General features: G+C 39.9%; 1 protein-coding gene across 1 annotated transcript; it reads right to left on the bottom strand.

The window, feature by feature from the left end:
- Nucleotides 1-10,076: 10,076 nt before the first annotated feature.
- KRT26 (keratin 26) lies at nt 10,077-15,925 on the bottom strand. The gene is made up of 8 exons (XM_086357764.1): nt 15,452-15,925; nt 14,715-14,797; nt 13,594-13,750; nt 12,799-12,960; nt 12,590-12,715; nt 11,658-11,875; nt 10,961-11,028; nt 10,077-10,231 (listed from the first exon to the last, which is right to left on the bottom strand). Exons 1-8 carry the CDS (start codon nt 15,890-15,892, stop codon nt 10,077-10,079), a joined length of 1,410 nt encoding a protein of 469 aa, XP_086213890.1. The 5' UTR covers nt 15,893-15,925.
- Nucleotides 15,926-15,954: the final 29 nt, after the last annotated feature.

Genomic DNA, 15,954 nt, shown 5'->3' with positions numbered 1-15,954 from the left:
TACAGTTCTTTCCACATAAATAGAGGACAGGACAGCAATCATTATTTCCACAGCTTGGATCTTCAACCACTGACTTTTCTCCTCAACTGTTGCTGCTGTTTCTGGTAGGAAGTTAATTTCCATTTTGGCTGACATGCAGGGTGTTTTGTTGACATGTACTTATGTCTGGGTATAGTTGTCTTCTCACATCCATTTTGGTAATTAGGAACACACCCCTAATTGCTGTTATGGGTTGTGGGAGTTTGGAAGGACATTAACTTATTTCCTGACCTTGCAAAATTTGAAGCAAAAATCTGGAAAGAAATATTTCAGCTGTTTCTACTTCGTGGTGGTTTCGCTTGGGTGAAAGTCATCAGTAAGCTACTTTCTAGATGTGGATTCCCACGTATTCATTGAAAACTCTAAATATTATGGCAATTTTGGGGAAAAAAATCTGGAAATTGGCTTATGGACAAAATTTCCATGAATATTTATTATGTGAGGCTGTTGTGAAAATATGGGTTAATTCCTTCATTCATTTAGAACCTACTGTGTGCCAGTCATTGTTCTGACACTTGTGATAAGTAGAATCCTACATTATTTGTCCTTTTGTGACTGGCTTGTTTCACTAGCAAAATGTCTTCAGAGTTCATCCACGTGACAGCATGTATCAGATTTTCCTCTCTTTCTAAGCCTGAATAATGTTCCATTGCATGTATTTTGTTTATCCATTCATCAGTCAGTGGCCACTTGGGTTGCATCCACTTTTTAGCTATTTTAAATAGTGTATAATGCAACTATGAACATGGATATATACATATCTGTTCCAGTCTTTGTGTACCCTTTTCATGGAAACATACCCCAAAGTAGAATTACTAGATCATATGGAAATTTTATTTTTAATTTTTTGAAGAAATACTGTACTATTTTCCATAGTGCTGCACTATTTTATATTTCCATACATAGTGCACAAGGATTTTAATTTCTCCACATCATCACAAACATTTGTTATTTCCTTTTTTTGATAGTAACCTTATCAGGTGGTATCTCATTGTAATTTTGATTTGCATTTCCCTAATGATTAGTGATGTTGGGCAGCTTTTCATGTCCTTGTTGGCCATTTACATCTCTTCTCTGGAGAAATGTCTACTTAAGTCCTTGCCCACTTAAAATACCATGCTGGATTTTTTTTTTTTTTTTTTGGTTAAGTTGTAGGAGTTTGTTTTATATTCTGGATATTGACTCATTATCATCTTATTTTTAAATAGGTTGAATTAAGAGTTGGACATGATGGAGTGACTAAGCACACACATGCACACATCACTCTTCATTTTTCGATTGTGATTATTTTATCTAACTTAAGGAAGTGATTAACTCTACGATGTCATAAAAGAGTCTTCCGGTAATATACTCGAAACATTTTGCCTTTCACATTTAAGGCTTTGGTAGTTTGGAATAATTTTTGTATATTCTGTGGTATATAATCAAATTTCACTTTTCCAATATGGATAATGATTTCAGCACTGTGTGCAGAATAGTGTCACCCTCTCCCTGCAATGCCATGCCATATTGTCATAAAGAAACTGTCCAGTGCCTCAATAAGTCAGGAAATCAAAGTCCTCAATAAAGCTTTATTTAGGTGGGGATTCAACTGTTACTATTTTTTGGTCTGGTGCAGAAACATACCGTTTTGGTTACCATTGCTCCATAATATAACTTGGTATCTGGTAAGGCAAGTATTCCTTTGTTCTTATTTGCCATCAAGTCAAATATTCCTTCTGTATTGTTCTTTCATATAAAATTTAAAGCCTGATTCTCAAATACAATAATAGCCCAAATTTGCTTGGAATCCATAAAGCTATTTGAAGAAAATTGACATCTCTGTGATATTGTGTATGTCTATCCAAAAAGTTGAATATTCTTTCCATTTATTTAGGTCTTCCTTAATGTTCTTCAGTGAAAAGGTACAGATTTCTTCATAATATGCTTTTGCATCCTTTTTAAAGAACTATTTCCAGATACTTATCTAATATTGCTAAAGATATCTTTTAGAAATCATGCTTTCTGGACAAATTGTACTAAGAAATGCAATTGATATCTGTGTAGTGGGTTTGATCGACTTTACTACAGTCTGTTTCCCCTCGCCCCAGTTTAAAAATTTTATTTTTTTGGTTGTGCAGTACACAGGATCTTAGTTCCCTGACCAGGAATTGAACCTGGACCTTTGATCATGGAAGCATGGAGTCATAGCTATTGGATCTCCAGGAAATTCCCATCCCCCAGCTTTTATTTATTAATTTTCCCAGTTTTATTGAGAACCAACTGACAAAACTGTAATGCATAAATTGTAATACAGTATTACAGAATTGTATTACAATTGTGAGAAATTATTCTCACAATCAAGTTAGTAAATGCATTTATCACCTCATATGGTTACCTTTTTTTTTCTTTTTGGTGAGAACATGTAATATCTGCTCTCTTGGCAAATTTCAAGTATTCAGTATAATTAACAGTATAATTAACTTTAGTCATTATGCTACACATTAGATCCTCAGAATTAATTCATCTTTTAAGTAAAATTATGTACCCTTTTTCCTCCATTCTCCAGTCCCTGGCAACACCATTCTACTCTCTGCATGAATATATGATTTTTTTTTTTAATTGGAGGATAATTGCTTTTTGACGTTGTGTTAGTTTCTGCCATAAAACAACAGGAAAATATTCTTGATAGAAACAAACATACAGTATCTATAGAATAAAATGTTAAAGTCCTTCCTTACCTTCCCCTCTCTTTTGTCTTCCCTGCTTTCTCAGGAAACTGCAGTTTACCCATTCAGATGTTTTCACCCTTCCAAATGGATTTCTATTCATTTGCACACATACACAGCATGTAAAAATACACACGCTATCTGTGAGTCTTAAGTGTTAAATGTGTTGTTCTGTAACTTGTTTTGTTCACGTTGCATAATATACTTTAGTGCATGGATAGGTGCCCAATGTGGATGAAACCGTTGGCTGACCCTCAATTTTAGCTGGGCAATAGCTCTCCACAGGAAAGACTACTATCTCTAGCTTTCTTTGCAGCCAGCTGTGGCAATGTAATTAAGTAGCTGATATGATGGACAGGGAGGCCTGGTGTGCTGCGATTCATGGGGTCTCAAAGAGTTGGACACGACTGAGTGACTGAACTGAACTGAACTGATGATGTAAGCAGTATATGTGGCAAGTTCTAGAAAACTTTAAAAGAAAGCAGACAAACATCTTTTGTCCTGTCTTCTCCATTTCCTCCATCCTGGTTCAGGGTGTGATGGCTGCGTATGAGGGTTGGAGGGTCGTCTTGGACTGTGAGCTGGCACCATATCCTGGGTATGGCTGAGTGGAAAACTGAAAGGAATATGGGTCCCAGAGGATGCCCTGAGGCACAAAGCTACCATCCACAGCCCTGATTAGCCTACTTTTGAATTTTTATGTATGAGAGAAACAAACTTCTATCTGTGTAAAGTCATGTTATTTTGTTATTGTTACTCAGGGCCAAACCTAATATTAAGTAATTTGTTTAACCACTATCTTATTTAGGAACTTTCAGATTGTTTCCTACTTTTTGCTGTTATTAATAATGCCAGACATGTTTTCATTTTTCTTTAAGGTAGAATTCTTAAAGCTTTTTGTTAGTTCATTTTAGCCAGATTTGTTGAGGTTTAATGTATGTATAATAAAATTCATTCTTTAAGCATACTCTATGAGTTTTGACAAATTCATAGTCATGTAACACTCACTACAATCAAGATATAGAAAGTTCTGTTACTCATCCCCCAATTCCTTTGTACCCCTTTGTCATCAGCCTATCCCCACAGCCCCAGCTCCAGAAAAACACTGATAAATTTTCTATGTCTATAGTTTTGCCTATTCCAGAATGTCATGTGAATGGAATCATACAGTATGTATCCCTAAGTCTGACTTCTTTCACTTAGCATAAGACAACTGAAATGCATTCACGTTTGAGTCAGCTCATCAGGGCAGTGGGATTCTGCTAGAAGCCACCCATGGAAATGATGAAAACCTCATAAATATATCCCACCATGTGCAACTGAATTTTTTCTCCACTTAAAGTGACTCTATATTCATATGCCTACAACAGATCAGTTCATGCCTACTAGTGCGCCTGATTAACAGCACCTTTTGCTCCCTCTCAGATGTTACATTTGGATAATAACAATGGTCCCTTTATCTTAGAATGGCCCTCAGAATGCTTGTGGATATCCAAACACCACCAGATCTGAGGGAAACTGATGATGGAAGGGACGTTGGCATGGAAACAGACAGCAGATTTCACTAATTGGGGTAAATTATTTTAGTTTTGCAAATTTTACAAAAAGTGGCCATATAAACCTAATTCTAGGACCCCCTTTGTGCCCTTGTGCTAATGAGGGCTCTTGAAGCGTATGTGTCATTAGTATCATGGTACTTCCTCCTCTGTCAGTCACTGTGCCCTCAGCTTCATCCTTCAGCCCAGTCCTCCATCATAACCTGGTTCTTCTGAGCCTTGAATCTCTCTTGGATTTTATGAGGTTGACTAGTTCCAGGAACATGCATTTTGTTGTTGTTATTGAGGCTTCTTCTGCCACTTCCTTTCTTCCAAATTAAAAAAAAAAATCCACTTTTGTTTCTTCTCTTATTTTTTTTCTGTCTTTTTGGTTTTATACATTTTTCATTCTTAAATGGGGTATGGGGAGGAAGAAGAACCTACATGTTCAGTATGGTGTGTTTTCGGAAAGAAGATGGCAGTACTCTGGCTGTACCATGGTTGGGTGTAGCCTCAAATTGGTCACATTCAAGACTATGACTCTTGCATCAGCCCTTGGGGCTCAGGGAACATCTGAAATATCTGAATCGGAGACAAAATAGGGCCTTTCAGATGTCCTCAGAAAGTTCTAATGTAGCACAAAACTGTTTGTATCTTGCCTGTCTGTGTTTTTGCTGTCCTTGTAGGACTGAGGAGGGAGATCCTGCCTGGTTCCTCCATGCTGTGTTTTACTCCAGAGGCCATGAGCTCTCATTGTTCCTGATTTTTCAAGGCAGTACCTTCTCAGCCTGTTCTGTAAAATATTTGTTTCCAAGGGCCTGATGGTGAAATGTCTAGGACATATTCTGTTAGCCAAGGTCTGGATGATGGATGCTGGACAAGGTTTGGTAGTTAACAATTAAGAGTGCCCAATGAAAGTTTTAGAACTGGATATTGAATAACAGACTGGTTCCAAATTGGGAAAGGAGTACGTCAAGGCTGTATATTGTCACCCTGCTTATTTAACTTATATGCAGAGTACATCATGAGAAACGCTGGGCTGGATGAAGCACAAGCTGGAATCAAGATTGCTGGGATAAATATGATAACCTCAGATATGCAGATGACACCACCCTTATGGCAGAAAGTGAAGAAGAACTAAAGAGCCTCTTGATGAAAGTGAAAGAGGAGAGGGAAAAAGTTGGCTTAAAACTCAACATTCAGAAAACTAAGATCATGGCATCCAGTCCCATCACTTCATGGCAAATAGATGGGAAAACAATGGAAACAGTGAGAGACTTTATTTTCTTGGGCTCCAAAATCACTGCAGTTGGTGACTGCAGCCATGAAATTAAAAGATGTTTGTTTCTTGAAAGAAAATTATGACAAACCTAGACAGCTTATTAAAAAGCAAGACGTTATTTTGCCGACAAAGGCCGTCTGCTCAAGGCTATGGTTTTTCCAGTGGTCATGTATGGATGTGAGAGTTGGACTTTAAAGAAAGCTGAGCACCGAAGAACTGATGCTTTTGAACTGTGGTGTTGAAGAAGACTCTTGAGAATCCCTTGGACTGCAAGGAGATCCAACCAGTCCATCCTGAAAGAAATCAGTCCTGAATATTCACTGGAAGGACTGATGCTGAAGCTGAAACTCCCATACTTTGGCCACCTGATGCAAAGAACTGACTCTTTTAAAAAGACCCTGATGCTGGGAAAGATTGAGGGCAGGAGGAGAAGGGGATGACAGAGGATGAGATGGCTGGATGGCATCACCGACTCGATGGACGTGAGTTTGAGTGAACTCTGGGAGTTGGTGATGGACAGGGAGGCCTGGCATGCTGCAGTCCATGGGGTTGCAGAGTCAGATATGACTGAGCGACTGAACTGAACTGAACTGAATGAAAGTTTTGGAGATTTGTTAACTATTGATATCAGTGTTTTACCTTTTTTTTTCACTAAGACTGAATTCTTAGAAATGTGGATGAGTACTTAAGTTTTCCAGCCCTCATACTTATGCTTTCCAGAACTATTAGCTAAAACCATGCATTTTGGGATCATAACTTAAGTTTGTATTAAATATAAATCTGTCTTGTTTAGAGAGACAAGTCTTTTTATCTAAATAGGAAAGAGTGGATATAGAAAAGTGGAAGTTAGATTTTGTTTTTGGAAAGAAGAACACTCTTTAGAACAAGGAGTGACTAGCACTGGTGGTCGCAGACAAAGAGGGTCCAACATTGTGGTATTAAGATGGTGGATTAGCCAGGTGTCTTGAGAGAGCTGTAGTTGTGGCTCTAGTCCTCCAGTTCCTAGAAGATGGAGCCTCTGGATGACCCTGCTAGTCAGAATGAGATGGTAACAAGACATAATGAAGTAGCTTGCAGCCTAAGAGAGAGGATATCTAGTGACCAGGACTTAATAAATATGGAGACAGAGAAGGTTGCTGCTGGAAAGGAGCTGGAGATGGGTGGTGAACAGAGAGGAAAAGAATACACCTATGCACACAAGAATCTGTTGATGATGGACATTCGTGGATAGCAATGGAAACTTAGTGTGAAATAGAATGTGCTTGGGGGAAGTTATTGATTTTTTCCTGGTCAATTAAGACTCTGGTCAGTGAGGAAGAAAGGGAGATCTGAATTTGAATCTATCCCCCACCGCCCATCATCTGTGTAACTCTGGGGAAATTGCTTAATTTATTTGAATGTTTATGCCTTTTATGTAAATAAAAATAATAAAAACACTTACTTATAAGCCTTTATGAAGATCAAAATGGTGAATTCACAGAAAGAAAGATTAAAGCACAGTCCATAAATGTAAGACATTGGTATTCAATTCAGTTCAGTTCAGTCGCTCAGTCGTGTCCGACTCTTTGTGACCCCATGAATCGCAGCACGCCAGACCTCCCTGTCCGTTACCAACTCCCTGAGTTCACCCAAACTCATGTGCATTGAGTCGGTGATGCCATCCAGACATCTCATCCTCTGTCGTCCCTTTCTCCTGCCCCCAATCCCTCCAGCATCAGAGTCTTTTCCAATGAGTCAACTCTTCACATGAGGTGGCCAAAGTACTGGAGCTTCAGCCTCAGCATCAGTCCTTCCAATGAATACCTAGAACTGGTCTCCTTTAGGATGGACTGGTTGGGTCTCCTTGCAGTCCAAGGGACTCTCAAGAGTCTTCTCCAGCACCACAGTTCAAAAGCATCAATTCTTCAGCGCTCAGCCTTCTTCACAGTCCAACTCTCACATCCATACATGACCACTGGAAAAACCATAGCCTTGACTAGATGGACCTTTGTTGGCAAAGTAACATCTCTGCTATTTAATATGCTATCTAGGTTGGTCATAACTGTCCTTCCAAAGAGTAAGCGGTATTATGGTCCTGCAATTGAAAGTACTTTTATTTATTTATTTTTTAAATATAAATTTATTTATTCTAATTGGAGGCTAATTTCTTTACAATATTGTATTGGTTTTGCCATACATCAACATGAATCCACCACGGGTGTACATGTGTTCCCCATCCTGAACCCCCCTCGCACTTCCTTCCCCGTACCATCAAAGTACTTTTAACCTAACCCAATCCAACTCTATACCATTGAACTTATGACTTCCATTACCAAAATTGGAGCCCTTCATCAGAAGAAGATCATGAAAAAGGTAACGTCTAGCTGTAGCTACAGTTCAAGAAACTATGCTGGGGCAGAGGTCAACTACTTATGTGGGAGTAGGAAACATAGCAATCAAAATGATCTTTGAGACCTGGGGATGCAACCTTAGTGTGGCTTAGCACCTAGATATGTTGCAGTTGAGAAATATCAATAACTTCAGATATGCAGATGACACCACCCTTATGGCAGAAAGTGAAGAGGAACTAAAGAGCTTCTTGATGAAAGTGAAAGTGGAGAGTGAAAAAGTTGGCTTAAAGCTCAACATTCAGAAAATGAAGATCATGGCATCTGGTCCCATCACTTCATGGGAAATAGATGGGGAAACAGTGGAAACAGTGTCAGACTTTATTTTTTGGGCTTCAAAATCACTGCAGATGGTGACTGCAGCCATGAAATTAAAAGACGCTTACTCCTTGGAAGGAAAGTTATGACCAACATAGATAGCATATTCAAAAGCAGAGACATTACTTTGCCAACAAAGGTCCGTCTAGTCAAGGCTATGGTTTTTCCTGTGGTCATGTATGGATGTGAGAGTTGGACTGTGAAGAAGGCTGAGCGCTGAAGAATTGATGCTTTTGAACTGTGGTGTTGGAGAAGACTCTTGAGAGTCCCTTGGATTGCAAGGAGATCCAACCAGTCCATTCTGAAGGAGATCAGCCCTGGGATCTCTTTGGAGGGAAGGATGCTGAAGCTGAAGCTCCAGTACTTTGGCCACCTCATGTGAAGAGTTGACTCATTGGAAAAGACTCTGATGCTGGGAGGGATTGGGGGCAGGAGGAGAAGGGTACGCCAGAGGATGAGATGGCTGGATGGCATCACTGACTCGATGGACGTGAGTCTGAGTGAACTCAGGGAGTTGGTGATGGACAGGGAGGCCTGGCGTGCTGCGATTCATGGGGTCGCGAAGAGTCAGACACGACTGAGCGACTGAACTAAACTGAATGTGAGACACTTTAAATTCCACATGGTGTATATACCATTTGGTTAAAACCCTTTAGTGAGAGAGTTCCCTGGTGATCCAGGGGCTAAGACTCTAAGCTCCCAGTGCAGGGGGCCTGGGTTTGATCCCTGATTAGGGAACTGGATCCCATGTGCTGCGACTAACACAGTGCAGTCAAACAAACCAATCCTCCCCCTCCCCCCTCAAAAAAAAGCCAAAACAGCCTTTGTCATTCACATTGGAAATCTAGGTTATTGCAGAGCTCTCTGCCTCATCACTCATATGAAATAAACTTTTATATCCTAGAACTTTGTTGCTGTCTAGACCCAGCTGCACTGTCTGAAATAACTTGGTTAGTCTATCAGGCAGGATCTTATGTGTAGGAGGATATGAGTAAGATTGAGAACCACCCCAGTCAATAAGCAACTAAGTGCAAAATGGAAAACAGCTATCGAGAGTAACAAACTAACATTAGCCGATCACCCCTGCATTCTAAAGAAAAGACAGTGAAAGTAAAGTCGCTCAGTCGTGTCAGACTCTTTGCAACCCCATGGGCTGTAGCCTACCAGGCTCCTCTGTCCATGGGATTTTCCAGGCAATAGTCCTGGAGTGGATTGCCATTTCCTTCTCCAGGGGATCTTCCCAACCCAGGGATCTGAACCCGGGTCTCCCGCATTGTATGCAGATGCTTTACCCGTCTAAAGCTCAATCAGTATCATTTTCTATTACATCCATAGCAGCTCAAACTCAAAGAGAACCAGTCATTTACAAAGTTAATGAGGGACAGATTTGGGACCAGAGGTTAGGACTGGCATTCTTTGCAATTCATCCTGTCAGGAACTGGAGTAAATACGACCACAAGTGAAGCACTTAGTTTTATTAGCATATCCTTAGTACTGTGACATTGAGACCAACTGTGGAAATTCAAAAGCACAGAATTTATCAAAAATCACTTGGAACAGAAACTTGTTAATGAAGAGGCAATAAAGATTCCACCAAATGCGAGCAAAAACCAGAGACAGAGCAAGATTTTTTTTCCTATTCCTGGGAAGGATGACATACAAAGAACCTGAGAAAGGGAAGAGAAGGAAAACATCTTCTAACCCTTTTATTTTGAAGAACAGAAATGAATGGTTTCCTTGGGGTTTTGGTCAATAGGATTTTACAAAAGAAGACTTTTTTTTTTTTTTTTTTAAAGAGCATTTCCCCTCACTGAGGGACTTTAGAAGGCAGTCGTTGCTCCATTGTAATATTGCTTATTTTTGAGGATTTTTCTTCAACCGAGTGGACCCTTAGTGAGAGGACACTGCCAAGCTGATCAAGTTCCCCAACCACTGTTTTGACAACAGCTTCTTCTTTTGAGTCTAAAATAAAATAAATGCAAGCTTAGTACTCATTCTTAACAGGTGGAAAGGTATTTAGTCACAATGGGTATGCTCGTATAAAACAGTTTGCAGAACTTCCCTGGTGGTCAAAATGGCTAAGACTGCTGCAGGGGGCCTGGATTTGATCCCTGGTCAGGGAGCTAGATCCCACATGCTGCAGTTAAGACCCAGCATGGTCAAGTAAATAAATAAATAAAAATATTAAAAAACCCAAACAGTGTTTGCGAGTTTGCTGAAAATTGAGATGTAATACTCAATACCTGTGCTTAGCAAGGCCTAAGACTATCTTTGTTATCTTTTAGAACAATGGGTGTTTGAAAACATAAGTGAAACATGCATTAAGAAGTATCAAGCAGGTATAGGCCTGGAGCAAGTAATGTCTTGTTTTAAATACCAACTTGCCCTGTTTTTGTGGTTTAAAATAAAGTTGCTTTTCTAGAAAAACATTGAAACTGGGGAAATAATAGGTTATAAGTAAGAAAAATGTTGGGGGAATTGATTTCCCATTTCAGTAATTTCATAAGTTGACCACATCTGTTCTACAGGAACATGAAATATGAATGTTAAGAGCTGATACCTTATCCTTTCATTCACTAGAACTAAATTTATATACAGTTTTACTTAGTTTCCAGATAAGTGACTTATTTAATACAACTGCTGGAGTTTAAAAGAGTTATTCCAAGTTAAAAAAAAACAACCCTCTTATACCTTTGACTTGATTTTCAGAATTTTTGGGCCCACGCCCTTCTGATTTGCAATATGTGGACTTGCTTTTTCTGTGAAGAGAAAAGAAAATTACTGCAGTTTTCTATCATTAGGGAGCTCATAAATAACTATGAATGGGGAATAAAAGTTTTGGAGTGCTAGTTTCAATTGAAGTTCTAGTTTCAAATATGGCTTCAACATTAGTTGAAGGAAATGAGATCTCCAAGATCTCCAAGATCCCCTGGAGAAGGAAATGGCAACCCACTCCAGTAGTCTTGCCTGGGAAATCCCATGGACAGAGGAGCCTGGTGGGCTATAGTTCATGGGGTCTCAGAGTCAGACATGACTTAGTGACTAAGCAACAACACAACGGGGGGTTAACCAGTGAAGCCACAAGAGTGTGTTATTGTAAGAGATATGCTCCAATGCTCAGTCCCAGAAAGCAGTTTTCCTCCTGGATTGGAGTCTAGGCATTGCTCAGTATTCCATATTTAAATGTTCTCTACATTACTAGGTATAGATACTTTACATACTAAGAGATTGGGTTTTGCTGCCTGTTTTCATGTCATTTAGATGCAGTAACAAATTGCTAAGTGATGCTCTTCAGAGCAGGAAATTCTAGGATACAGTATTGGTTTACACATACACTGAGAAAACCCAGCCTATGTGTGATTCATGTTTTTCACAAGTTGATATTTACCTTCCTTCCCCATCTATTAGTTTGCAATACATTTCAATTTCTTTTTCTAAAAATATTTTGACATCGAGAAGCCTTTCGTGCTCAAGCTTCTGGCCTTCTGTTTCCATCCGAATCTGCTGGAGTTGGTCCTCCGTTGCACCAATCTGCTCTTGGATTTGCTGGAGCTGATGGCAGTAACTGCTTTCAGTCTCAGCCAAGGAGCATTCGTAGGAATGTTTCTGAAAGAGGAACAAAGCACAGCTTGCACGTGTAACAGATAAACCACATGTTCATGCTTTAAAAACATTCTCAAGGTGGAAAGAAATATTTTGTACAAGGGCTAAATCTTTCCCCTTGAAAATCAACATTAGCCAAATTAAAACAATTTTTGCTCTCCATTGAAAAAGCTTCTTGTTTTTTTTTTTTTTTTCGGCCGACGCCGCTGCAGGATGGATGCGGGTGGCGCTGGGATGCGTGGCGTGTCTCGAGACTGCCAAGCTTCTTGTTTTTCCTTCTTCAAGTTTTGGGATTGGTGAATCAGAAGTAATATTTATAGAAAAAATGCTTGATATATAATATGTCCATGTCTATTTAATACATATTAGTGAAATATAATTAGTTATATATATTCAGTTATATGTTAGTATATATACATATATACATATGGGTTCCCAGGTGGCTCAGTGGTAAAGCATCCACCTGTCAATGCAGGAGATGCTGGTTTGATCCCTGGGTTGGGAAGATCCCTTGGAGAAGGAAATGGCAACCCACTCCAGTATCCTTGCCTGTAGAATCCCATGGACAGAGGAGTTTGGCGGGCTATAGTCCATGGGGTTGCAAGAGTCAGACATGACTTAGCAACTAAACAACAACACACACACACACACATATATATATATGTATGTATTTACTTAATACACACACACATTCAAGTCAAGATGACGCCTACGAACCATGGCCATGAGGGACTGAAGTTCTATTTCCAAGGTTTGCAGGTTGCGCTTCAGTTCCATCAGCTCATTTCTGGCTGCTGTAGCAGCTCCCGCATCGTCAGAAATCTGCTGATGCAGCGATGTGCTCTGAAGCGTAATTGTCAGATAGGTTAGTGACCCGCTTGGTGGTCTCCTGAACAAACCCTTGGCCTGTGATTTGCTACATGTACCTTCTCGTTAAACCAGGCCTCGGCATCTTCACGGTTCTGTTCCGCCAAGTCTTCGTACTCAGCCCTCATGTTGTTCAACAGAACAGTGAGGTCCACTCCTGGGGCTGCATTTATCTCCACATTCACGTTCCCCCCGGCCGCACCCTGCATGACTTTCATTTCCTGGAAAAGCTATCTGTATTAATCATCAAGGTAGACTTAAAGAAAATGATTAAAGTATAGTTGATTTTGGGCTTCCCAGGTGGCGCTAGTGGTAAAGAACCTGTCTGCCAGTGCAGGAGATGTAAGAAACATGGGTTTGATCCCTGGCACAGGAAGATCCCTGGAGAGGGAAATGGCAATTGCCTTCAGTATTCTCGCCTGGAAAATTCCATGGACAGAGGAGCCTGGCAGGCTATAGTCCATGGGGTCGCAAAAAGTCAGCCATGACTGAGCTCACACACACACACACACACACACACACGAGTTGATTTACAATGTTATGTTAATTTCCTCTATACAACAAAGTAACTCAGTTATACGTACATACCTACAGATTCTTTTTCATACTCTTTTCCATTATGGTTTATCACAAGGTATTGAATATTGTTGCCTGTGCTATACAGTAGGACTTTGCTGTTTATCTCTCCTGTATATAATAGTTTGCCTCTGCTAATCTCAAACTCCCAGCCCATCCCTGCCTTCTCCCCCTTCCCTCCTGGCAATCACAAATCTGTTCAAGGTAGACTTTTGATTGAGATCCACAGTGGACTTGAGGAAGGGCATCAGATACCACAGGAAGCCAGGGTTCCTTACCTCCTGGTGATTTTTTTTGAGGCATGTCAGTTCCTCACTGAGTGCTTCACATTGTATCTCCAGGTCACTTGTACAAAGAGTCAGCTCCTCCATAACTCTGTGAAGACCGTTGATGTCAGCCTCAACACTCTGGTTCAGAGCAAGCTCATTTTCATACCTGGAAGGTTATTAAAATGCTTGAGAACTATAATCATAGGTAGGTGCAAAGCATGATTTTTCTAGACGTTTCATATACTAAAGGATACCGATGTTCAGTACATACCCCTGAAGCAGATGATGATAGCAAAATGATGAAACACTTTGGAACACCTATTGATTTATGAATATTATTTTGGAGCTGTTTCTTCAGAGTTGACTTTTGGCATCCCATGTGCTTAACAGTAGAAGAAAAGTACTCTTTAAAATTTATGCTAGCTTTAACCTAAATGTCCATAGCAGAGAAATAGATAAAGAAGATGTGGTACATATATATGATGGAATATTATACAGCCATTAAAAAGAATGAAATAAGGCCATTTGCAACAACATGGATAGACCTAGAGATTATCATCTTGAGTAAAGTAAGTTAGGCAGAGAAGGAGAAATATTGTATGCCATCCTCATATGTGGAATCTGAAAAAGAATTTACAAATGAACTTATTTACAAAACAGAAACAGATTCACCTACTTAGAGAACAAACTTATGGTTGTCAGGGGGGAATGATGGGAGGAAGGGATAGTTAGGGAGTGTGGGATCGACATATACATACCACTATATTTAAAATGGATAACCAATAAGAACCTACTGTATAGCACAGGGAACTCTGCTCAGTGTTATGTGGCAGCCTGGATGGGAAGTTTGAGGGAGATGGATACATGTATATGTATGGCTGAGTCCCTTTGCTGTCCACCTGAAACTATCACAGCATTGTTAACTGGTGATACTCCAATATAATATAAAAAAGTTTTTAAAAAGTTAAAAAAATAAAATTTATGCTAGCTTCATATCAGGGCACATTTAATCTCTTCAGTGATCTAGTCTGACTTTATAAAACCATGTTGGTTTTTAAAGCAAAAGTTATGTTCTTTACTCCAATGTAGTATTTTTACTTATTATAATTAATTACTTTATGTTTACCTACTTCAGCCTGAAGTCATCAGCAGTCAGTCTGGCATTTTCATTTTGTAGAGCAATGCTGGCATTACAGGTAGTCACAGAAATAATCTAAATAGGATAGATGGTGCAAAATGTTAGGTCCAAAAGTCAAGAGAGATTCCAGATCTCATTGTGATTCTTATCTTCTTAATCCATAAAACATCTATTTTAGTATCATTTTTTCCTATTTTAAAGAAATCTGGATTTTCTCCAGAGTTTAAGAGCCAAATGTAAACTTTTCCAATCACAGACAGTTTTATTACTCTTCATCAAAAAGTATGAGGTAATAAAAGATCAATGAAGCAATTCTATCTGTTTGGAAACAATTTCTCTTTCATCAATTAATTCTGCAAATTCTTATTGCCAGGCAGTGTGCCAATGTAGAGTTAGCAAATTCACACAAATTTGCTAAGCATGTTTTCTATTACATCTTTTTTTTTTTTTTAAGGTTCAGTTCAGTTCAGTTCAGTTGCTCAGTCATGTCCGACTCTTTGCGACCCCATGAATCATAGCTCGCCAGGCTTCCCTGTCCATCACCATCTCTCAGAGTTCACACAGACTCACGTCCATTGAGTCGGTGATGCCATCCAGCCATCTCATCCTCTGTCATCCCCTTTTACTCCTGTCCCCAATCCCTCCCAGCATCAGAGTCTTTTCCAATGAATCAACTCCTCGTTTTTAAGGTTATGCACACCCAAAGCCTGTAGTATGCATCTTTCTTACCTGCCTTTTGAGATCTTCAGTGACTGAGAAATATTTACTACAGTCATAAGCAAGTTGTCGGCCAGAACCAGGCCCATATTTCTCATACCAGCCCTTGATTTTCTGCTCGAGGTCAGCGTTGGCCTCCTCCAGAGTACGCACGTGGTCCAGATAGGATGCCAGGCGGTCATTGAGGTTCTGCAGTGCCACCTTTTCATTCCCAGGGAGGAGGCCATGCTCATTTTTAAGAAAACCAGTACAGACACCACTTCCCAACCCTCCACCACCATGAGAGAAACTTCCTCTAGAAGAAACGCTTCCAAGAGGGCTAGAGAAGCTGCTTCCTGCTCCCAACCCACCGCATGCATTTCCAGCCCTGAAGCCTGTCCTCCCACCAGTTAGCCGACCACTGCCAGCTGGAGAGCAGAGCCGCCTGGATCCACTAGAAAGTCGAAAAGACATGGCGACAGCACCAAACAACCCTTTCTCAGAGAGGAGCAAGGTCAAAAGACACCATCCATGGA

This window comes from Bos grunniens, chromosome 19 (assembly GCF_055505025.1).
Source record: "Bos grunniens cultivar Pamir isolate PY7600 chromosome 19, Bosgru_T2T1.0, whole genome shotgun sequence".
Taxonomy (NCBI): domain Eukaryota; kingdom Metazoa; phylum Chordata; class Mammalia; order Artiodactyla; family Bovidae; genus Bos; species Bos grunniens.
The sequence above is the reverse complement of the archived record's forward strand: the minus strand, read 5'-3'. Positions and strand labels throughout refer to the sequence as shown.